This window comes from Rhinopithecus bieti, unplaced genomic scaffold (genome assembly GCF_001698545.2).
Source record: "Rhinopithecus bieti isolate Rb0 unplaced genomic scaffold, ASM169854v2 scaffold_2254, whole genome shotgun sequence".
Lineage (NCBI taxonomy): Eukaryota > Metazoa > Chordata > Mammalia > Primates > Cercopithecidae > Rhinopithecus > Rhinopithecus bieti.
Genome location: NW_016803982.1, coordinates 4,910,021 through 4,935,272, shown reverse-complemented (window position 1 = coordinate 4,935,272; position 25,252 = coordinate 4,910,021). Strand labels below are relative to the sequence as shown.

The following is a 25,252-nucleotide window of genomic DNA, read 5'->3' as shown; positions in this document are numbered from 1 at the left end:
GAAAGGTAAATGAGTTACATATTTTGTTTGGACCATGTCACCTATACATTTTCAAAGCCTCAGATTATTTATCTTGCAAGGAGAGAAAGGGCCTCTTCTCCACAGATGCAACTCAAATAGCAAAACTAAACTGAGTTTCATGCCTTTCCCTTCCTTAAAATGCTGATAAATTTCTAGACCAGACTGCTTGATATTTTTTGGCTTATTGGTCTTGCTGTTTAAACACACCCATCGCCCTGTCTTTCTTAGGCCCTATAAGCAAAGCTGGAGTGGTGTCTTGGAAAAAGGCCAACTGATCACCCTAATTTTGTCATTCCAAGTCTGCAGAGCACACATATTAAGTAGTTGTTACTGACATCTTTAGGCTACATGAGTGAAATGCAGCAAGCCTTCCCCCAGCAGCTTGTGGGCTGATCCTGAGCTGTTCCCTGCTTTAGGTACGCAGGTGACCCTGAAGCTCCCACTCAGCCCTCTGTTTTCTGAATCCTGTCTCCTCTGGAGCACAGCGGGGAGTCTTCCAAATCCAGCTGACTGAACCGTGGCACACCTTCTTGGCAGGGCAGGCTCTCTACTGGAACCATAGTCTGTTACCTCGTTTCTTCCAACTGCTCTGTCCCCTAAATATGAGTGTTCCCAGGTGCAGTGCAGCAAGGGGGCTCGCTCTTGGCCTCTGAGAGTGGAGGTGGCTGGATCGGAGTGTGCACACCCTACTTGTCCCTTGCCCCAAGTGGCAGTTCACTTCCTGTCTGTTGCCGAATGCTGTCTAGGGCCTGCTAGTTGCTATTTCCTTGCCTCTGCTCCACTTCCCACTGGCCTTCTAACTACCTTTCATTCTCGGCTCCAACTCTTTCAATGATGAGGCGAATGCTTTTTCTGTTCCACGTCACTGCAAAGTCAAGGTCCAGCATGCTCTCACTTATAACTGCCTCCCCCGATCTCACGCACAGTGCGAGAGCTGAAGGTAAGCCCCGAATGTTGCCAGATGATGGTGGACGAATAAAAAACAACTCTCCAACAGCAACTCACAAATGCATGAAATGTTTTAACCTCTAGACAGACTGCCAGAATTTCTCTTTTCTATTTCCTATTTGTAGTGATAACATTTTTCTTTGTGTGTGTTTTTTTTTTTAAAGAATAGTGTAGTACCTTGAAATAACTGCAGTTCTAACTCATTGTCACCTTTTCTGTTTGACAAGTTCCACTTCCTTTGCAATTATTGTATTTAGTTGTGCACTAGTGTCAATAAAATTGACATTTGTGAAGCAATTTCTGGCCTTTTTCTCCGGGGTTTTCTGGGTCTGGTGGTGTTTCGGGTGATGGGGTCTTTGTCTAACACAAGGCTTCATTTTAGTGAGGTATATTAAAAACAGGATTTAAAAGCAGAGGGATTTTAAAAATGCGAGCTTACTGAATCTGCCTTTTCCTCACATTTACTAACCTTGTTATCCAAGGATCATTGCACTAACCAGTAGTCCCTGGGCAGGACCTCTGCCTTTTGTCATTCTCCAGGTACAGTGGTTCCCCCTCCACTGTGTTGGCGGTGCCGCTGACTGCTCAACCTGGCACCAAGGGTGGGGGCTGGTGGTGGTTTCTCCAGGGTTCGTTTATACTGGGATCAAATTCACCACCCTTACTTCATCAGCTCCATTCTAGGTAGGGTGTTGTATCTTGTAATTCCAAAATGCACATGCATGACTCCGGAGGGTGAGAACAGATGACAGGAAAATGGGGGTGCTCCCAGAAAACCGCCCTCCCCCTTTGCCCTGAGAGATCTTTAGCGTACCAAGTAGCAGCGAGCCTGAAACTGTAGACTGAGAAATTGGGAAAGCTCTGACTTTGTCTTTCCTTATCATGGTAGTAGACAGGACTACAGGTTACGTTAACTTTGCTTACCTCATATTATCTCTAGCAAATCTGCTTTATTAGTATAAATATAAGTGGTGGGCAAAAACACTTAGGTTAGAAGTATATTCTGAAACATCCCACGTAGTTTCAGTGGGTTGAGATACAGATATTTGCAAAAGTATATTGGCAAAGAGTATCCTGTATATATCATCTCCCTTGGCTGACTCATAGCGGGTAATATATACTTTTTTTTTTTTTTGAGAAGAGTCTCACTTTGTCATCCAGGTTGGAGTGCAGTGGCACGATCTCAGCTCACCACAACCTTCATCTCCCTGGTTCAAGCAATTCCCCTGCCTCAGCCTCCCAAGTAGCTGGGATTACAGTTGCATGCCACCACGCCCAGCTAATTTTTTTGTATTTTTGGTAGAGACGGGGTTTCACCATGTTGGCCAGACTGGTCTCAAACTCCTGACCTCAGGCAATCCACCTGCCTCGGCCTCCCAAAGTGCTGGGATGGCAGGCGTGAGTCACCACGCCTGGCCACATTTTCATCTTACTTACTATGATATCCTTTATCCAGGACTCATGGTGCCCTGTCACTTTTGTCTCATAAAGGGAAATGGTGATAATATAATAACGTCTGGTTTTGCATGTTGAAGTGATCACATATGCCTGTAATGTGATGCTAGTGTTTCTGTCCCAAACAGTGAGAGACATGGAATGACATCACCAGGTATAACAAGCTTGCTTCTGTTCTTTGTAGAATGGGGAGTTGCTCGACCTTTCTGTTAGCTGTGACCCATTGTTATGGGACGTAGTGTGTCCTAAGTACACCAGTTGCTTAGATGCCTGTTAGTCTAGTTCTATTTTCTACTCATTTCCCCACGTCTCATTGTGACATAGACACTGTGTCTTTCTTGAGTAATTCTTAGAAATAAGCAGTAGTTGGGAGATGAAATTCCTATTTTGGGATACACTATGCTTTTCGGCTATTTTAATTGCTATCTAAGCAGCGTTCTCTTATCTTACAATTAATTACATAACAGAGGCTCCATTGAATTATTCATGCTATCTTTATTAAGGCAGCTTTGACTTAGGAAAAATACTAGAAAATAAAGAATCGCTTTAGGTTTGCCATGGGGGGTAGTCAAAGTTCTTACAATTTGAAAAAGGTGAAAGTAGTGAATAGAAATCAGGTCCTAGAAAAAATTACCTTTTTTTTTTTTTCTTTAAAACTTCTCATCCCCAAACAGGCTCCCTGACTGGCAGCCCTCACCTTTCCGAGCTGTCTGTGAACTCGCAGGGGGGAGTGGCCCCTGCCCACGTGACCTTGTCTCCCAACCTGAGCCCGGACACCAAGCAGACCTCTCCCTTGATCAGCCCACTGCTGAATGACCAGGCTTGCCCCAGGACGGACGATGAGGATGAGGGCCGGAGGAAGGTACGGGGCCGAGGGCTCACTCGCGTGTGTGACTGTGTGTGCACGTGTGTGTGTATGAATTTTAAAAATTGGAAAATATACATAAGAGCAAAGGTACCATGTGAGCCATTTTCAGTTGTACAGTTTGGTGGCATTAAGTACATTCATGTTGTCGTGCCACCGTCCCTACCGTCCATCTCCAGAACTTATTTTCCCAAACAGAACTACATCCATTCATCACTAGCTCCTCCTTACCCCTCCTGCCAGCCCCTGGCACCCCCATTCTACTTTCTGTCTCTATGAATTTGCCTACTCTAGGTACCTCTTATAAGCAGAATCATCCAGTATTTGCCATTTTGTGACTGGTTTATTTCACTTAGCATTCTGTCTTCATGGCTCATTCTGTCTTCATGGCTCATCCGTATGTAGCACAGGTCAGAACTGCCTGCCATTTGCGGGCTGAGTGATGTCCCGCTGTGTGTATAAACCACACTTCGTTATCCATTCCTCTGTTAATGGACAGTCATGCGATTCCCACCTTTTGGCTGCTGTGAACATGAGTGTCCAGGTATTTGTTTGAGTCTCTGCTTAGAAATCTGTTGTGTGTACACCCAGCAGTGGAGTCAGGTGGACTCCTATGAGAAGAGGGCAAAATGGTGGACAACAGGCGACCTCCTTGCACTTATTGTTTAAAGAGAAAGCAAGGCTGGATGGCCGGCCTGCTCCACGGTGGGGCTGGCTGCCCACCTGACTGACAGCCACCAAGGGAGTTCAGGCCGATGATGCCACCAGCTTATCTCACTCCTGTCCCTTTAGACCCAGCTACCATGTGTTCCCACAATGTAACTTCCATGTCATGAACACCAACTCCGCTAGCGGACATAGGACGAGACAGTTCCTTTTTTATGTATTTCCTTTGCCTAATTTGAGTCCTTTTGCTGATGGTAATTTTTACCGGGAAGGAAACCTTCCTAGACTATATTCTCATCATGGAAATCCATTATCTTAGCCTAGCTCCTCCTCACATGAAAAGAGTAATTCTTATTTATTTTCTTACCACAAAAAGGAGAATACATTCTTATTTATTCTCTTAACACAAAAAGGAGAATACATTCTTATTTATTTTCTTAACACGGAAAGGAGAATACATTCTAATTTATTCTCCTAACACAAAAAGGAGAATAACTAAGAATTTTATTTCTCATTGATACCAGCTAACAAAAGATCCCAAGTTAGTAATATATCACTTTAATGAGGATATTCTCCGAGACATATACTCAAAAATGATTGTTGTGCCTTGTTTCTTTGGCTGGGTTTTGCAGAGATTCCCAACTGATAAAGCATACTTCATAGCTAAGGAAGTGTCTACCACCGAGCGAACGTATCTGAAGGATCTCGAAGTTATCACTTCGGTATGTGCGGTATTTCCCCAAAAGCATTCAGTTACATGATTTATCTCAGTTAATACTCAGCTATATAGGGGAGGCTGGAGCTAATGAAATGTTGGATTCCCTGACTTCATTTGAAAGGATTGTGGTCCTAGGGTATAGAAATTAAATGCTAATAGTATATTTAATTGGGAATATATGCTATAACGTTTTTCATAATGATGATTTTCAAGTGCAAAAGAAGGAAATTCCTGAGGTAGAGAAAATTAAAATTAAACGTTTTACTGTCTGTGTGCACCAGCCCAGAACATTTCGTGTTTTGCCCATTGCCAAGTATAACTGCTGATTTTTGGTCACGGGAGACCTTGGAGGTGAACAGGAGATTCATTTTATCTTTGATAATAAATTGGGCCTTGTCAGCAAAATCTGCCAGAAGACTGCCTTTTTTAATTTAATCAGTCCTGCTCAGTCTTGAAAACAAATTCAGAGCATTGCAGATGTCTTCCTGACCCCTGGATTCTGGGAAAGCATTAGCCAATTGGGAGGGAAAATGGGGTCAGTGAGTTTCTGTTCCTCTGGGCTGTGGACTTTGTTAGGCCCTGGACAGGTACTTACTAAGCATCGTGCACCCAGCTCACGTCAGCGACAGGAGCGACTTGGTGTGAAGGCTGTGGCTTTATTCCCAGGTTTGGCCACCTTCATGCCCAGTGTTTTAACAAAGGAACAGAGATGGAAGTTCTTAAAGGAATGACGCACAGAATACTCAGTGGCCATAAATTAGTGGTTATCCAGTAAATTGGCCAGAATGGAGGTTTTGATTCAAGTAGTTCCCCATTTAAGAGATTTCTCCCGGCTTAAACAGTCAATGGGTAGCAAACTTCAGAAAGCAGTAATATCCAGATGGTTGCTTCTTACCCCATCTAAGGAAAGAAAGGGGAAGCAGTAAGGCCTGGGCAGCCCCGTGTTCCTGAAATGCCAAGAACCTTGCAGGAAGCCCTGGCTCCTCCCAGTGCGTTGGGCTGCATGTGACTTCTGGAGAACTGCAGACACTCGCCATTGATCTTTCCACCTGTAAGTGCATCGTCTTCTTATTTCCAGTGGTTTCAGAGCACGGTGAGCAAGGAGGACGCCATGCCAGAAACCCTGAAAAGTCTCATATTCCCGAATTTTGAACCTTTGCACAAATTTCATACCAATTTTCTCAAGGAAATTGAGCAACGACTTGCCCTGTGGTGAGTACATTTCTACTTCCCAGTTACATTTCTCCCTCCCTCTTTCTCATGTTATTTTTATGTTGTTGTCCCTGGTAAGCAGCAGGCAGGAACAAAGATGAAAGGCAGGAAACTGGCTTAAAACAAACCAGCCTTCAAATGATTTTCAGTGAAATCCGACATGCATTTCGATCTCACTTACAGTTTCTTTCCTTTGGTTTGCAGTTCTTCAAGATGGATTTTTTACCTCTCTTACCATGATTATATGATTATCACAAAATAAAAACAGTAGTTACTTCTGGAGGGGCAATAGGGTTTATAAAGAGTACGGGCTTAGGAAGGCTTTGAGGGGTGCTGGTAATATTTTACTGGTGCTTGCTTTAAGTCATTTATGAAGTACATATATGCCTTGTGCAGTTTTCTGTATTCTACTCCAGTGTCTAAAACATGCTTTGAAAAACGGATCTATGTAGCATGTGCATGCGCACACACACACACTTTTACCTTACCTTGAATTATAAGGATCTGTTTTAATACATGAAATGCCATTTGAACAAAGACATCCAATGAATAATTAAAATAATAGAAATGACCTAAGTGTCCATCAATAGCAGATTGGTTAAAAATAATCTTGGCCGGGCGCGGTGGCTCAAGCCTGTAATCCCAGCACTTTGGGAGGCCGAGACGGGCGGATCACGAGATCAGGAGATCGAGACCATCCTGGCTAACATGGTGAAACCCCATCTCTACTAAAAAATACAAAAAAAACTAGCCGGGCGACGTGGCGGCGCCTGTAGTCCCAGCTACTCGGGAGGCTGAGGCAGGAGAATGGCGTAAAACCAGGAGGCGGAGCTTGCAGTGAGCTGAGATCCGGCCACTGCACTCCAGCCCGGGCAACAGAGCGAGACTCCGTCTCAGAAAAAAATAAAAATAAAAAAAAATAATAATCTTAAGCCTATCCATTAAATACCAGATGAAACATTAATGTGGGAGAAGAGGGAGGTACAAAAAACAGGAAAAGCTTTGTGGACTGTCACATGCAGAATCTGCTACACTTTTACCTAAAATAGAAGGTTTTGTAGATAATTCCTATGGCAGTTTTTTAAAGACAATTATATGGAGAGAGACGCATGGGGAGTTGATTGTCTACTAAACATGCATTTGAAAAATGCCAGGAGAAAATAGCAAAAGGTTTTTGGCAGAAATAGAACCCATTATGGGCTGTATCCTCACTACCAGTGAGAATTTGGTTTGGAGTGGCCTCAGGGGCCCTCAGTGAGCATAGGGCCTGAAGGAGCCCTGTGTAAGGTTGTCCTGCCTCAGGTGATGCCAGATTGCAGCATTCAAGTGTCAGTTGAATAGCTAAGCAGAGCTGCTTTCTGTGTTGTGAAGCCAATATGCTGGGGCAGCGGGAGCTCTCTCATCCCCCTAAGTGATGTCCGACTTTGTACATTTTTTATACCTGGAGGATAGTTCACGTGCAATTCTCCTTCCCTTGAGAGAAGGAGGTGGCAGGCGTTACTGAGAGGCCCCAGTGGGGAGAGCACAGCCAGGAATGGAGAAATAATAGGTACAGAGTCAGCCTTGCTGGAAATGGGAAAAATTGGAAATGCCACGTTATCTAGAGTCTTGGTATTATGAATATAAGAGAAATGTCACTTTTCAAAATTAAAAATAAAAATTTGGCCGGGCACAGTGGCTCATGCCTGTAAATCCCAGCACTTTGGGAGGCCAAGGCAGGAGGATCACTTGAGGCCAGGAGTTCGAGAGCAGCCTGGGCAACATAGCAAGACCCTGTCTCAACAAAAAAATACTTAATTAACCAGGCATAGTGATGCAAACCTGTGGTCCCAGCTACTGGAGAGGCTGAGGCAGGAGAATCACTTCAGCCCAGAAATTCAAGGCTGCAGTGAGCTATGATTGCACCACTGCGCTCCAGCTTCGGTGACAGAGCAAGACGCTGTCTCTAAAATAAAAATAAAAATTCTACCAAATGTAACTTTACCTTCCCAAGCTTGACCTAGAACCTTTCACGTGTGTTCTGCCTCGTGTCTCATCAGTCATACAAAGTTGAATGATGCTCTCATCTTCGGGTCAAAGACCTTACAACTCTGGAGAACCCATTTGGCAGTTTGTTCTCTGGCCAGCGAGACGTGTGTTCATACCGTCTTAGGCAAATCTTCCTGGAGGCTCACGACATCTTGAGCTGACGTCACTGTAGCAGTCTCAGTGCATGTGGCAGTTGATTTAATAAGGTTGGAGAGGCCACACATAGGAAATGTCATCAGTTTGCAGTACCCTAAAAGCCCATCATGGCGGCTTCAGCTGGCTTCCCCATTGGAGGATGCCACCAGAGAGAAATGCAGAGAGCTGTCTAATACAACTCATTTTTGGAATAAATGCCACATGCCTGCATGGATCTTCCATGAGAGTATTGAGTTGCTTAAAAAGCAGTTGATATAATTTGATTCCCAGAGGGTTTTCAGTAAAGTATCTTTCTAAGATCCATAATTTAACCCATGTTTTATAGAAAGACACCAGAAGCATGTAAAGTTCTCAAAGCTAGAGAGAAAGCAGATAGTCAACAAGCAGCTCCATCAGTGGGACCTGCAGTAGCCTTTCAACAATAGACCCAAACCAAATACACAACACTGGTCAGGGATCACTGGAAAGGGCTGCAGTGAAGTTCAGCTAATCAATTACTCAAGAACATGATGAGGAGGACCTGGCGTGGCAGGAGTTCCAAGGCAAAAAGGCTGAGTGTGAATGAGTTTAGTATGAGCCATAGACCAACACAGAGAGAAACCAGTGTCTCTAGATCTGCACCTCTCAACATTGGCTCCTCGTTGAAGTCACCTTGAGCAGCCTGATATAACCCAGCCCTGTTATATCAGAGTCTCTGAGGGGTAGAACCAATGCATTGGTAGTTTCTAAACTTCCCAGGTGATTCCAAAGTGTAGCCAAGGTCAAGAACATTTGCCCTAAAATGCCTCATTAAAAAGAGCCCAGAACCTGGAAAAGGATGGCTCCTTCAAAATTCAAAGTTCAGCACTCTCGCAGAACACTACACCACACTCGGCTTTCACGTGTGAAATGGGATGAGAATGCATTCCATTATAACAAAATGACTGGATGAGAAGAGACTTTCGAAAGCGTGATGGCTCCTATCAGGTACCTGCAGCCCGGTCCTGTGGAAAAGGGCATACGCATCTTCTTAGTGGAATCAGAGGACAAAATTGAAACAGTGAAGTGAATTTCCCAAGAAGCACAACATCTGAATACAGAAAAGGATTTCCGAAGCCTCAGAGCAGCGTGGCAGTGAGCGTCTGCCTTGTGAGGTCAGGAGCTCCTCCACCTCTGGGGTGCTCCAGCAGAGACTGATTGTCCATGTCCAGACAGGATTTACTGTGGAGCAAAACCCCAAACCTGGCAGTACCTCAGAGTCACTGGGCTTGGGAACTAGAGGGGGCTTTGAAAAATGCAGATTGCCAGGCCCTGTCCAGTGCTCTTGAATCGGAACTTTAGGAGTGAGACTTAGGAATCTGTTTTTTAAGTACTTCTTGGGGTGATCATGATGAATACCTCTTCTGCAACAACCAACCCTGCAGTGCCTCTGACAGTCCTTACAGTCTATGATTCCTTGGTCTGCATGTCACAGACTGGTTATAACTCTTGCTTCTTTAGTCTACAAGCAATGCATGAAGGAATATATGAATGAATGAACGAGTAGGTGAATGTGTGAGTGGCAGGCTTTGCCCATGGGGGACTTGTACTCTCAAAGGAGGAGGCAGGCACATAGGGCACAGAGGGCCGGGTCCTCTCGCAGGTGTGGGTGTCACATCCAGGGTGGGCATGGAGCGTCGCTGCCAGTTCTGTCCCTGAGGACACACATGGGCCATCACTGCCTATGCAGAACAGGCAATCCTCTGGCTGAATCTATTCAGTGAGAAGAATGGGTCACAGGGAAGTTTATTAAGAAAGGATTCACTGTGGCTACTGAATGACAAACTACACGTGTGTGTGTTCAGTGCATGTATGTGTACCCACGCCTTTCCTCACATTGCCGTGATACAGGAAGCACAGGTTGGCTCCTGTCGATTAGGATGGGTAAGATCCGAATTTGAGGTCACACCCCTGCCGTGAGGGTGTGTTAAGCTGTAGGTGTGGGCCTTGTTGAACCCCATTTCCTCCTGGGTGAAATGTGGATGGCATCTCCCATGCAGGGTGTTACGCAAATGGCACAGTGTCTGGAAAGGACTTAGTATACTGCACTGCACAGAGAAAGCAGGGAAGCTGATCATTTTTTAAAAATAAACTTTTTATCTGGAAATAATTATTTGGAAATAATCCCAGAGAAAAGTTGCCAAGACAGCAGTGTTTGTATATGGTCTGCACCCATCCTCTTCCCATTAACATCTTATGTCACCATAGGAGAGTCGGCAAAACTAAGAAAACAACGTTGGTACGTTATGTTAACTAAAGTGTAGATTTTATTCCATGATAATATTTTCAATGATTATCATTAATGGAAAAAGATCTAAAGTATAATATGCACCAAAAGTTCCCCAGAATTTGGTACATAAGTGATCTAGTGAATGTGACTTTCCCTTCGCAGTCCTGCATGAGACTGCAATATACTTCCATCAACAGTGGGGAAATTACAGGGCAGAGAAAGTCTCAGGAAGTTTTCCGGAATGATTAGGCTGAAGCTTAGTTCAGCAAACACACCTGCCCCTTTCCAAATGTCACCTTCTCCTGAGTAAACACATATGAGAAGGAGGACGCCCAAGGCCTGCTTCTTGCTGGCAAAGCCACATTACCTACTTTCTTCAAAAACAAAGATTACTGGTTTGGTGAGTTCTAATAACTTCAGGAGTTCTTTTCCTTGTGAAGGCAAGAACAGTTCACTCAGCTGTTTAAATGAGTTCAGAGAGAGCCACTTAACAACCTTTGGCATGCAGTCAGGACTCCCAAATGCCAGCCCTGAGGTGACAGGCAGAGGCTGAGTGCAAGGTGACCAGCTGGGTTCCCCGAGATGGATGGAAGGCCTGCTTTGCTACAGGGTGCCTTGGTAGATTCTGCAGGGTACAAAACTCCACTTACGAGCCAACTGGGAGCTGGAAGACAGCAAGCAGTCAGTCATACAAAGGGGCCCTCAGAATTGGCTATGGGGTGCACACAGTTTTCATGGAGGATCAGCTGAACGTTTTAGGAGAAACTTTGGCCAGAGTCACGTGCAAAGCATGCAGGAGACTGGCTGGGAGGACCAGACTGACTGAATGTTGAGATATCACTGGGTGGCCAGGGCTCTGTGGGACAGCAAGGAAAGAGAGGGGAGGCCACCTAGAGTTTTGAACACAGTCAGCTCAGAGGATGGTCATGAAAATGGGAGGGAAATCAAGCCAGGAAGAAAGAAGCATACAAATACGATAAGGGAAGATGAGCTTGCTTTGGGAACGACAATTTTGAGGGCCCATGATGAAGTGCTCCAGACAGTTGGAAATGTGGGTCCTAGGCTTGGGAAGGAAATGAGGCAGAAAGGTGTAGGTTTGGAAGTTATCCACAAGAAGAATCTCTTCCACAAGGAAGAGAACATTGAGAGGAAAAGAGCCGAGGGCAGAATCTTCTTGACTATACCTTTATCAACTATTTATGGAAAGCAGCTTGCTTTCCATAAATGTAGATCATGGCAGCATAAAAACCAGCAAAAGAAACAGAAGAGGCCACCAGAGGTTTGGAAGAAAAAAAAACACACACACACACACATGGGGGTGGAGGGTCCAGAAGACAGCAGGTTTTGGAAAATGGCAGCCAGGAGGGCAAGGATGGTTTGACGAAGATAGTTCCTGGTGTACAGGAGCAGACTTCAGGCAGGAGGAAGTCCTGCAGGGGTAAGAGATGTGAGAAGGGCATCCTGAGGGATTGGAGAGCCCTCCAGGGCAGAGAGGGGGCTCTTTCCGGGATGGGACACTCTCACAAGCTGCTGTCAGGAGTTTCACAGGGGGAGCAGGATTGTGTTGCTTTGACACCGGTGACTGAAGTGCAGATGACTGAGCAGGTCAGAAAATTATTTCACTGCCCAGAAAAATGGAGCATCTTTATAGAAGCACCAGTGAGCCATCATAGAACAAAAATGAATTAAATACTTTTCTTATCATTCTATCAGCTCTCTGAAGCTTCAAGTATTTGTGCCAGGTATCATTAAAATAAAAATCATAAGGGTTCCTTAAAAAACTAAGCACAGAATTACAATAGGATCCAGCAGTTCCCCTCCTCAGCATGTGCCCAAAGAACTGAAAGCAGGGACTCCAGCAGACACTTGTACATCAGTGTTCATAGCAGCTTTATCTACAGTAGCCAAAATGAAGAGGTAACCCAAATGTCCATTGACATGAGTGGCTAAACAAAATGTATGATGGAATATCCTTTTATTTATTTGTATTTTTGTTAGTTTTTTAGAGACAAAATCTCACCCTGTTGCCCAGGCTGGAGTGCAGTGGTATGATTATAGATCACTACAGCCTTGAACTTCTGGCTTCAAGCTATCCTCCCACCTCAGCTTTTCAAAGTGCTAGGATTATAGGCATGAGCCATCACACTTGGCCTTGCTTCCTTTTTAAGCATGAGTAAAATTGCATGTTTGTTTGTTGTTTTGTTTTGTTTTGAGATGGAGTTTCCCTCTGTTGCCCAGGATGGAGTGCAGCGGCATGATCTTGGCTCACTGCAACCTAAGCCTCCCAGGTTCAAGCAATTCTCCTGCCTCAGCCTCCTGAGTAGCTGGGATTACAGGTGTGCACCACCACACCCAGCTAATTTTTGTAGTTTTAGTAGAGAAGGAGTTTCGCCATGTTGGCCAGGCTGGTCTTGAACTCCTGACCTCAAGTGATCTGCCCGCCTTGGCCTCCCAAAGTGTTGGGATTACAGGCATTGAGCCACCACGCCTGGCCAGATTCCATGTTCTTAAGCATAGCTTGGAACTAGTTTTTCTTGGATTTTCTGCCTTATTCATGACTATATAGCTCACAGTGCTTTGAGAGCAAGCTATTTCCCTGAGACAAATGAAACTGTTTTTCCAATTGCCAGAATTTGCAGGTGGATTTCTACTAGAAGACACTTGAGAGAAAGCACTCTCCAGGTCACTAGACGAGTCTGACACGGCTCTTCTCTTCTACTGTATTTTAGTATGTGCCCTGTTGGCAACAGGAATGATACTGGGGCTCACCTGGGTGCTATCAAACCTGCCCGTGACTGGGTTGTCACTTTTGGTCCTCTTTTTCAACTCGACCTGGTGGTAAACCTTAGGAAGGCAAGAAAGAAGCCATAGTTTTGAGCAACCTAAAAGTGTAATTGACAGACTTGAGGGTGGCTGAGAATGGGAGGGCTTCTGTCTTCTGTGTTTCCCGTGCGGCGTCCCCGGCCCATTGAAGATGCCTCTCGCACAAATGTTGTCTTGACAAGTAGGCATGTGAATTAATGCTAAGATTAATGGAACTTTAATGAAAAATCCACATATATCACATGTGGCTGATACATATGTCATTCACGATATATTAGGTCGGGCGCAGTGGCTCACGCCTATAATCCCAGCACTTTGGGAGGCTGAGGTGGGTGTATCACCTGAGGTCAGGAGTTCAAGATCAGCCTGGCCAACATGATGAAACCCCATCTGTACTAAAAATACAAAAATTAGTTGGGTGTGGTGGCACGCACCTGTAATCCCAGCCACTCAAGAGGCAGAGGCAGGAGAATCACTTGAACCCGGGAGGCAGAGGTTGCAGTGAGCTAAGATCGCGCCAGTGCACTCCAGCCTGGGTGACAGAGGGAGACTCTGTCTCAAAGAAAAAAACAAACTATATGTATATACACACACACACACACACATACACACACACACACACACACACACACATACACACAGTTACTTTGGCTAATTTGTTTGCTTTTGGAACCCAGCCACCCTCCCCACCCCATATATTAATGTAGGGTCCGTCTGTTCCCACTTACTCATTTCACACTATGCTTTTCGCTTACATAGACTCACAAACATACATAATTTTATACTTTTTTTCCATTTAGAATCAGAGACTGCAGGGAGTAGTGAGGACAATGATGTGGTGTTGGTGTTGCAAGTAAAGACTAAGAGGCTTCAAAAAAAGATCGTTTTCGGGGTTGAGTGAGCATCTAGAGATAGAGCCAGGGGACAAAAATGAGCCGTTGAACTCCAAGCTGCACTGCTGGCGTGTGTCCTCTGAGGAGATGGTTCTTCATATTGTGGCAAGGAGAGAAGGGGAGAGCTGGGTGATGAGTAAACACGCTTGGGTTTACGTTGGGCCCTTGGGATATGCAGCGTGCCAGTCACCACCCTCTTTCATGGTTAAGGAATCTCCCCAGGTACTTCACCGCAGCCTGGCCAAATGGTACTACTTTCCAGAAAACACGCCCTCTCAGAGGGAGCCCACGCCCTGGGGCTCATGATGCTTTAGAGGAGAGCTGGGAGATGTTATTGCCACCAAGGTCACCAGCACACTGTGAACTGTTTCTCTGATGTTCTAAATGGGCTTTATGTTGACCCTGCAGTTGGGGAGGTGAATAAGAGGGCTAAGTATTGATTGATCGTGGCTGGCTTTGCCCCTGCCTGCGACGACAGCCTGCACGAGTGTTTCTTGGCAGTCAGAGACAAAACTCCTACAGGCTGCCCTTCTGCCTCCTCTTAGGGAGATGATGGGCAAAACACGCACAGTCCACCCTTGGAGACAACCTTGCTGTTGGTCAGCGGCCCACCCACAGTTGGTCATTTTCATGTCCTTTTCTTCTTCCTTGCCGTCAGTCAGTCTGCTGCTGAATGCTCACATTGTGGTGAGTGAAGTTTTGATATAAGGTCAGGAAGACCTGAAAATTTCATGAAGTGTGTGAGTATGTGTTGAGTCCTTTGCTGAGGTGACGTGTAGTGGCTCCTGGGAGTAAGTTAATCACATTGCACAGGTCAGAATTGAGCATCCAGGCAGCTTCTTAGCAGACTTACATGGTTTTCCTAAGTGAACTTGTCAAAAGAATTTTCGTCTTTGTTGCTGTGTGGTAATTACGCAGGCAACAAATATGTGGCCCTGCCTTGCAGACAAGGACCCCTTTCTTGTGAGGTTAACATCCGGAGGACGTGGTGGAAGAGTTAGAATTCCTTTTCATGTTGTTGATAATCCAGTGACCTTTCAGCTGTTCATAATAGAAGGAACACTTCGGCTTTATAGATTTGGAGGTAGTGACATGGAGAGGAAGTAAAACCATGAGGATATTTCTAGATGGGCAGCAGGAATTTGGATGTTGCCCCCAGTCCCTGGGGCTGTGTGTCCTGTGTATTTGGAACCAAGCAGGGCTGGGACTTGCTATGTGACCTGAGGTGGGGACAGAACGAGACGAGAAAGACAGATGTGTTGTACTGTTTGCAGTGACTTCAGAGGCCCCCAGCCTGTACTCACCACATCACGTAGAGCTGACCCCTTTACAATTAGGCATCTGCATCTTCCCAGCCACACAGGGGTCTGATGGTGTCAACCCAGAGCCATCTCTACCATGAAAGATGCTGGGGACTTAGAGAGATATGGATGTGGGAAGGAAGGTTCTTTCAAGTTTGGAGTTTTAACATCAGTAGATAATAAATAGTTGGCAAAAGAACAGAGAAAGTGAAATAGATGACATCTGGCTTCCATCTCATGCCCCACTGCCCTCACCCAGCATCCTCTTCCCAGCCCTTCATTTTCTCTTGAATGGGGGTGTGTCTATGAGAGAGAGAGTGTTGCTTATTACTAATGGAAGCCAGAATCCTCCTCATTTCTTCCCCCGAAATCCAGACTCTCACTAGAATATCTAAATGATATCCTCTGAACTTAAGTCCTTTGTTTCTGTATGCTCTCAAATGGCAGATCCATTCAAAAAATTCTGGGGCCAATTATTTAAGTTCCAGATAACAAGGCCAGGCACTGTGGCTCATACCTATAACCCCAGCTGAGAGGCTGAGGCAGGTGGATCACTTGAGTCCAGGAATTCAAGGCCAGCTTTGACAAAATAGACCCCATCTTTACAAAAAAAAAATAAGCTGGCGTGATGGTGCACACCTCTAGTGGCTGCTCAGGAGGCTAAGGCAGGGAGATGGCTTGAGACCAAGAGTTTGAGGCTGCAGCGAGCTGTGATGATACCACCACACTCCACCCTGGGTGACAAAGCAAGACCCCATATCTTAAAAAAAAAAAAAAAAAAAAAAATTAAAGAAAATGGAGGAAGAGGATTTGGTGTTGGAAATAAGATCCTAAAATCTGGAACATCTTATGTTTGAGATACAAGATGTGGGGTCATTCGCATGGAGCGTTCTGAATGGTCTAAGAAACGCATTACCTGCATCAGCCGTGGTTTGGCATCATGAACTGATATTTCGTCATGAACTCCTATTTGCCATGGGGCAAATAGGAGGGCTTGTATAGGAAGAAGTAGAGGGTGAAAAGAGAGGACCACCAAAGGACTCCCAAAACACACAGATAGCTTGGGAGCAGCCTGAAGAGGTGGCCATGAGAATTGAACGGTTGGCCTGAAGAGAAATGAGGGAGTCTGGAGAGGAAAGCTTCCCCTAGCGGATGAGCTTGGAGGGTCATGCAGTGGGGCTGACCAGCCCAGAAAGCCCGAATATAGGAGGAGGGGAGATGGGCTCTGGTGGTTCAGAGGCTAATGGCCATCTTCCCAGAACCTTTTTAGGAGAGCGGTGGGGAGAGATTTGTTTAATTAGCAGAGGAGCAGTAGCAATGAAGGCAGCTAAGAGAACGCAAAGGACTGAGTATGCTGTGCTGGTGGAAGAAAACTGACCCGGTTGAAGACTACTAGTACACAGGGCAGGAACGAAGACCCAGGAAGGAGCTGGGGAGCCTGGGGGTGCTCTCTTTTCTTTCATTTTAGAGAAGCTTTATTATCTAAAAGGTTTGGGTGCCCTCAGTCTCCCCTGTGATGTAATTTGCTCTATATGCTTAGTTGGAACCAATAGAATAAAGAATGCTGTTGATTGCCTGGATTGTGAAGCCAGGAGCAACCTGTTTCTACACATGATGACTTTTCTACCTTCTGGGTTTGCTTAATTAAGTGTTAATTAAGAGGGCATCCTCCTTGCCCTCTTCTGTTCATCAGAAGATCCTTGATGAATCAGAGATTGAGTCAACAGGAAGGCTCTGAGTGTCCTAGCGGAAGCCTTTTCTCGCATTGCCAGAAGGTTCTTAGCTACCACATCTGTGGGGTGTGTATTAGTCAGGGTTCTCCAGAGGGACACAACTAATAGGATAGATGTATATATAAAGGGGAGTTTATGAAGGAGTATTGACTCACACGTTCAGAAGGTGAGGTCCCACAGTAGGCCATCTGCAGGCTGAGGAGCAAGGAAGCCAGTCCAAGTCCCAAAGCTGAAGTACTTGGAGTCTGATGTTCGAGGGCAGGAAGCATCCAGCATGGCAGAAAGATGTAGGCTGGGCGGCTAGGCCCGTCTAGTCTTTCCACATTCTTCTGCCTACTTTTATTCTGGCCACGCTGGCACCTGATCAGGTGGTGCCCACCCAGATTGAGGGTGGGTCTGCCTTTCCCACTCCACTGACTCAAATGTTAATCTCCTTCGGCAGCACCCTCACAGATACACCCAGGATCAATACTTTACATCCTTCAATCCAATCAAGTTGACACTCGATATTAACCAGCATAAGGTATATGTAGATCCTGGGTCTCTCCTGACTTCGGTTGCCAGCTATTTTTTTCCACTTTGAGGATCTCTCACTTCCTATTAGAAGCCTAGTGCCGGGTTTTTGTTGTCGTTTTTAATTCGTTCCTTTCATGTAAGTTGGCTTCTGGTTTTCCTAGACAGTTGGTTTAAAGATAATTGCCAGGTTGATTGTTGAAAGCCATGTTTTAATTGTCTCTGGGAAATTCCTTTCTCACTGATGGGGAAGTCAGGAGCTATGCACTGGCATAACGGTTAGGTGTGTGGCCTGGGAAGCTAGAGCTGGCTCCTGTGTGAGTTCACACCCCGTGATAACAGACACCAGACACGTTCATCGTTGCTTTATGCTTCTGCCTCCTTCACTGTAAAATGAGGGTGATAGTGGTACCTGCCGCAGAGGGTTTCTATGAGGACTAAAAGGGCTCATGCCTGTAATTAACTATGCACGGTGTCCGGTGCATGGACAGTACTTAATAAATACTCGCTACCATCCATGTTTTTATATTTCTCTCCGCGTTGATCAGTGAGCCATTGGAAAGGTGTATGTGTACCCCAAACCTCACTGAAAGTGCCCACAGCTTTGCTGTCTAGCACCCAACGTGTCTGGGGGACCATGGCCCTCCCCTCCATGCCTGTCTCTTCCTGGGCCACCCACCCTACCCCATTCTATGGCATTTGCGTCACTCCCACCTTCAGGTACCATCTCCTGTCCTTTCTCAATTATGCATTTCTCTTCCCAAGGGCTATGGACAGCTATTGGTCTGCTTCAGACAAGCGCTCTTAGAAGCAGAAACCTTGCTTTGGGTCTGAGTCTTGCTTCCTGCAGGTGTCTAGCAGTACCCATCTCTAGGATAGAATCTGTTTACAAGCCACTTACTGCAAATGATCTCTGTGCTGACCTAATGATGCTAAAATCACCCAAGTGTGGATGGAAAAAAATTAATATAAAATCAAACTCCAGTGTGCAGATGGGTAGAGTAAAATAATTACACCAAATTAAAAGGATCGGAAATTGGTTCTCTCTTGTCTCTTTCAAAGCGTAAGTGGAATTCTCTGCAGGAAGAGTGGGGTAATTTCCAAGTCTCCCTCCAACGGTAACATTCCGTGACTCCATAAGAAGTTCAGGAGAGGTCCAGGAGATGTCCGGGGAGGGGTGATTGGAAAGAAAGCAGTAGGCTGATACTTGTAACCCAGGGCTGGGCCTCTTCTGGTCATGTCACTACTAACGCTTTGCATTTCCAACCCTTTGCTTTTGCTCTCAGGGAAGGCCGCTCAAATGCCCAAATCAGAGATTACCAAAGAATCGGCGATGTCATGCTGAAGAACATTCAGGGCATGAAGGTGAGCTGGTTGAGATTTGGGTGGAGCAAGTTCACCGAGGAAAATCGCGCGGGGCTGCTGTGGTTGTAGGCCATAAGCCATTTCCATCAGTGTGCATCTCCTGATTTGACTGTCTACACCAAGCTTGTCCAACCCACCGCCGACCAGCCGCGTACAGCCCAGGACGCCTTTGAATGTGGCCCAAAACAAATTCATAAACTCTTAAAACATTATGATATTTTTTTTTTGGTGATTTTTGGGTTTTTTTGTTTTGTTTTGTTTTGTTTTGTTTTGTTTAGCTCATCAGCTATCATTAGTGTTAGTGCATTTTATGTGTGACCTAAGACAGTTATTCTTCTTCCAATGTGGTCCCAGGAAGCCAAAAGATCGGACACCCCTGGTCTAATCTAAGGCACAACAGGAAGATGGCTGTTTGGCAAACCCTTCTCCAGCCTTTCTAGATACTTTTATTTCAAAGCATGAATGAAAATCCAATCACTTTAGTGAAAGCATTTTTAGTAGGTGTTTTGTTTGGAAAGTTTTGCATTGTACCCAAAACAACAAGTGTTTTCTGGGAATGGATGATTCAAAACCTCAAAAAAAAAAAAAGAAGGCGTAGACAAACATTGTCTGAACATTTCATTTTCAGCCAGTTGTTTTGGTTTCTTAATAACCATGACACAAATGTTAGATTCAGAGCTATGTAGGTGTTTCAGTAAATTCTCTGACTTTAAATCAGTGTACGAGGCAAATACGGTTTTTTTGTTTTTTGTTTTTTGTTTTTTTTGGTTGGTTGGTTTTGTTGTTGTTGTTGTTGTTTTTGAGATGGAGTTTCACTCTTGTCGCCCAGGCTGGAGTGCAGTGGCACGATCTCAGCTCACTGCAGCCTCCGCCTCCCAGGTTCAAGCGATTCTCCTGCCTCAGCTTCCCGAGTAGCTGGGACTACAAGTGCGTGCCACCACACCCAGCTAATTTTTGTGTTTTTAGTAGAGACAGGGTTTCTTCATGTTAGCCAGGCTGGTCTCAAACTCCTGACCTCGGGTGATCCACCCACCTCAGCCTCCCAAAGTGCTGGGATTATAGGCATGAGCCATCATGCCTGGTCGCAAATATGTTTTTAATCATCCAGCGATATCTACAATGAATGACATAAAAGTGAAAGTATATCCAAAGAAGTCAATAAACATTAAACTAATTACCACATTCAAAAAATCTGCCCCATCTCTTATATCAGAAATTTTCCTTTTTTTGTTTTCATTTGACTCCATTAACAATTCTTTTAACATACAATGTTTTAATTCACACAGCATGTCTTTTGAATACACCTGTACTCACATTTTAAAGCAATCTTCCTGAATCTCAACTGCCCAGAGCCTGTATGACAACCTTAAAAACTAGCAACTGCCCCGAGAAGCTAGCAGTCCCCTAAAGAAGGTGCTCATACTGCCCCCATTTTAGTCCATCCATCCACCCGTCCATCCACCCAGTGCTAACTGAGCACCTACTATACACAGGACACTCATAGAATGAAATTACCGTTAGGGTTTGTCTTAACTCCCATGAACCTAGCTAAGTGGGTTGGTGTTTAGTTTTTCCCACTAAAATAATATATCTCAGCCGGGTGTGGTGGCTCATGCCTGTGATCCTAGCAATTTGGGAGGCTAAGGTGGGAGGATTGCTTGAGCCCACAAGTTTGAGACCAGCCTAGACAACATGCCAAGACTTTGTCTCTACGAAAAATAAAAAACATTGGCCAGGAGTGATGGTAAGTGCCTGTAGTTCCAGCTACTCAGGGGGCTGAGGGGAGAGGATCACTTGAACCCAGCAGGTTGAGGCTGCAGTGAGCCATGATCGCACCACCGCACTCGAGCCTGGGCAACAGAGCAAGACCCTATCTCAAAAATAAACAATAAATAAACAAAGATGAATCTCATGAGAGAGAGACAAGGGGAGGAGGGTCGGGGGGTGGCACAGAAAAGATAGGATCAAATGCCACTCAAGAGATTTCCTGTCAATCTCTTTCTCTTAACAAAGACCACAATAACACTGACTGAATCCTGAGGTATTGTTTGTTTTTTCACTGTGTTCAAACAGCAACCCTTTGCAATTTGGGGCAGTACCAGAGAGAGGCCGTGGGAGTGATCAGGGTTGCAGAATCCTATGCAAAAAAGAAAAGCAAGAATTCCCTAAGATGTTCCACAGCCACAGTATTTTGAATGGCATGAGCTACGGCTGAGGCATAACACTCAGACAGAAGGATAACAGACATCTTTTCCACTTTCCATGGGAGTTTCTGAAGTTAATGTATTTTATCTTTCAAAGCAATTTTAGCTTTATAGAAAACTTGAGCAGAAAGTACAGAGTTCTCATATTCTTCGCTCCACCCCCAAACACACAAGTTCCCCAGCTATTAGCCTTTTGCACTGGCTTGGTGCACTTGTGGAAACTGATGAACCAATATTGACAAGGTTGACCATTAGGGCTCTCTCGGTGGTGTACATTCTGTAGGTGTTGACAAATTATAATGACAGGGATCCACAGAACAGTTTCCCTGCCCTAAAACTCCTCTGGGCTCCACTTATTCATCCCCCTTAGATGCCCCCAAATCCCTGGCAACCACTGATCTTTTACCATCTCCATAGTTTTGCCTTTCAGATGTCACATAGCTGGGATCAGACAGGATGTAGTCCCTGCAGACCAGCTTCATTCGCTTCTCAGAAACGTCCTTTTTCCTCTCTTGTGTAACATGATGCTGTTTCTGTTGTTCTCTTCCATCTTTTCCCTCTTTTCACATGCTCTGTACTTTTTCTCGCGCTGTTCTGGTTTCTCAGCTTTTCTCCCCGTGTTCCTCAATCTGAGATCACAGCTCCCCAGGGGGGCGCCCTCTTCAAGGAGGCTTGGACTCTGGTGTGGGCCTTTGGGGACAGCAGCAGAGTTGCCAGGCTCTTCCCTACCTGCGGGGACAGTCCCCAGCGTGGCGCCGTTCAGCAAGTGTCCTTCATGGCTTCTCCAGGTTGTGTGCCAACTCCCACCGCTGCTTTCCCGCAGAGGCTGACATCCCACCTTCCCCTCCGCTAACCCAGCGCAGAAGACCACCTAAAAATTCACCTGATTTCCGCTCCTGGCATTATTTCTCCTCGGTCTGGGGAGCTGGCATTTCTGCATTCAGCCAGCTTCCTCTGCTGTGCTGGCATCTCAGGAGTGTGCTGATGCCATGAGCGTTTATAGCATGGAGCTCTGTGCAAGCAAAATAAAAATAGATGGAGAGGCTGTAAGAGCCACTGGCAGCCTTTTTGAGAAGTTAGTTGTGGTTTTTTAAAATTGCTGTTTTTATTGTTTTAAAGAATTTCTATAAAGCATGGGGGGGGCACAGCCGAAGTTTCCAGAAATGTGAGAAGCCCAGGCCAGCACTGTTGTCCAAATGCTTAGAGTGTTCTCGAGCCTGTAGTGTCTTTCCCACTCCACTCCCACCCCCGACCTGTGCACTCACCTGCTGTCATCAGTCTCAGCCTGATCGGCTCTTCCCAGCCTCTGCACACAGGAGTGAGGTCACACGACCAAGGGAGGGTAGTCCGGGGTCTTTAACCACCTCCAGAGAATCAGAGACACCCAAATCAGGATCTCCAGCCCACGCTGTGAACGTCCACCTGCACACATCCATCCAGACACACAAAAGCACTTGGAAATCAATGCAAAGAAAGGGCCTTTCATCCTGACCTTTACCTGCTTTGCAAGTGGGGACCTTCATTCCTTCCTGTATCGCCTGTCTCTCCAAGCTTCTACCACCTGTACCTCCTTCTCACACTTCTACCACTTTGCTCCTCCTGGCTCTCTGTTTTCTTCCTGCTAGGCGACCGGGCCAGCTTCCCAATGAGTCACCTCCCACCGACCCAGCCTCCCAACACACTACTTATATGATGGCTGGAGTCGCTGTTTATACAACACAAAACTGACTGCGCAAAGCCCTCCTGGTTCTCTGTGGTTTGGAGAATGCAGTCCAAACTCTAAACCTAATGAAGAAAGCCTCTACTCTAGTCCTAGGCCATCTTTCCAGACCCTGCTCCCAACCCTTCACCTTCTACCCTGCCTTCCGGCCACCGCTAACTCATGTGTTCTCCCAAGACCCCTGCCTTCGCCTGGGTGTGTGCATTGCTTCGTTTGCTCTTTAGTATGTACAGGGAAGACCTTTGGACACCCACTGCATATGGCAGGCCCCAAGGATGTGACAACTTGCCAGGATGTTACAACGTGATGATGCCCTCTCTCAAAATCAAATAGGGGACCACAGGTGTGATAGCATTGCACAGAGCGACACACACATGCACGCACATGCATGCACACACACGAGCGTGTATAACTGGTGCAATCTGAATAAGCTCTGTGGGCTGTACCAATGTCAATTTCCTGGTGTTGATATTGTACTGTAGTTTTGCAGGATGTCACCATTGAGGGAGGCTGGGTGAGGGGTGCACAGTCCCTCCCTGTATGTTTCTTTGCAACTTCCTATGAATGTCTATGTCAAAATAGAAAGTCATGAAATCAACCCAGCAGGGAGGCTGTGTGATAAGGGCTGATGTGGACAGACACAGCAGTGAGTGCAGGAGGATGATGTGGACAGACACAGCAGTGAGTGCAGGAGGATGATGTGGACAGGCACAGCAGTGAGTGCAGGAGGATGCAGGAGCACAGAGCAGGGCAGGCCCTGGAGTAACCCTGAGGGATGGGGGGTCCTCAGCAGCGGGCATTGTGGACAGAGGCTCTGGGTGCAAGAGCGTGGTGCATTTGAGTGCAAGGTGGTCAGTGGGTGGCTCAGGGTGAGTGGCAAGCATCAGTACCAGAGAGGTCAGAGGGATTCCGGCCTAAGAGGAGTCTGTTGAGTGGCATTGTGGAAAGTTCATTCAGGGGGCTCAACTCACAGTGAAGTGGAAGGGGCTGGAGACCACGCAGCAGTGGACGATGCCAGACCGGAATGAGAACAGTGACCATGGGAAAGAAGACAAGAGCAGGTCCCACATTTTCTGGAGGACAAATTGATAGGACTTGGGGATGGGTTCAGACAAGGAAAGAATGTGGAGTATGCCCCAGGTTTTAATGTCCTGAGTACCTGGTTGGTGGTGGTACCCATTCTGAAGTTAGAGAAGAAACATGGGGGCCCCAGGTGAGGCAGGAGGAAGTGGGTGTCTGGACGGCCTATGTTTCCAGCTCTTTCCGGGGCATGGGTGTGGAGAAGCCACTGAGGTTGGGCCATAGCCTGGATGAGAAATCTAGGTCTGGTTCTGTGTTTTCCTCTCTGACTTGGGCTACTCGCCTGTGCCAGATACTACCATAGGCTTTTCTATAAAAACAAGTCAATTACAAAAAACTTTCATCATTTTATGTCTTTTATATGTATAGACAGACATGTATACAAATATACACCCACATACATGATAGAAAAATCTAGATTTTGGGCCGGGCGTGGTGCCTCATGCCTGTACTCCCAGCACTTTGGGAGGCCAAGGTGGGAGGATCACTTGAGGCCAGGAGTTTGAGACCAGCAGCCTGGGCAACATAGTGAGACCCTGTCTCTCTAAATATATATACATATATATACACATATATATATATAGATATATATACATATATATATATAGATATACATATATATAGATATATAGATATAGATATATACATATATAGATAGATATACATATATAGATATAGATATTTAAAATATATAGAATATAGATTCATATTATACATATATAGATATAAGATATTATATTTTTTTTTTTTTTTTTTTTTTAATTAGCTGGGCATGGTGGCTCAAGCCTGTGTAGTCCCAGCTGCCCAAGGCTGAGGCAAGAGGATCCCTTGAGCCCAGGAGTTTGAGGCTGCAGTGAACTGAGACTGTGCCACTGCACTCCAGCTTGGGCAACAGAGCAAGACCCTGCTGCTTGGGCAACAGAGCAAGACCCTGCTGCAAAAAGTAAAAATTTAGATTTGGGAGTTACCAGCACACAGAGAGCAAGCCCACTCTAGGAGGTGATTATCAAATGAGACTTGAAGAAAGCAACCTCGGCTTTTGTGTCTCGCCGTGTCCCCTGTTCCCTGCTCTCCCCCTATCTGCCTGGCAGTGTCCTTGCCTTGGAATTCCTCCCTCCCACCTGGGTGCATTCATTCCTCCTTTAATGCTCTGTCATCCAAACGCTTACTCTGTCTCCATCCCCACCATGACTCCGGGAGAGTGAGGGCGCTTTCTGACTCTCATCCGTCTCCCTGACCTAGCAGAGGAGGGGCTCACATAGCTGCTTAGTTACTGTCTGAGCAAATGGGGCGAGGGAAGCAG

General features: G+C 45.8%; 1 protein-coding gene and 1 long non-coding RNA gene across 2 annotated transcripts in view; one reads left to right on the top strand and one right to left on the bottom strand.

The window, feature by feature from the left end:
- Positions 1–25,252, top strand: part of FARP1 (FERM, ARH/RhoGEF and pleckstrin domain protein 1) — a 328,142-nt gene that overhangs the window by 283,069 nt on the left and 19,821 nt on the right. Inside the window, exons 14-17 of the mRNA XM_017862101.1 lie at positions 3,099–3,286; positions 4,588–4,677; positions 5,752–5,885; positions 18,867–18,945. Coding sequence (XP_017717590.1) covers positions 3,099–3,286; positions 4,588–4,677; positions 5,752–5,885; positions 18,867–18,945 — 491 coding nt within the window. The remainder of the gene's footprint in view (positions 1–3,098; positions 3,287–4,587; positions 4,678–5,751; positions 5,886–18,866; positions 18,946–25,252) is intronic.
- On the bottom strand, positions 20,790–24,401 carry LOC108522068 (uncharacterized). The gene is made up of 3 exons (XR_001883362.1): positions 22,415–24,401; positions 22,033–22,161; positions 20,790–21,878 (listed from the first exon to the last, which is right to left on the bottom strand). It is a non-coding gene; the product is annotated as an uncharacterized LOC108522068 (long non-coding RNA).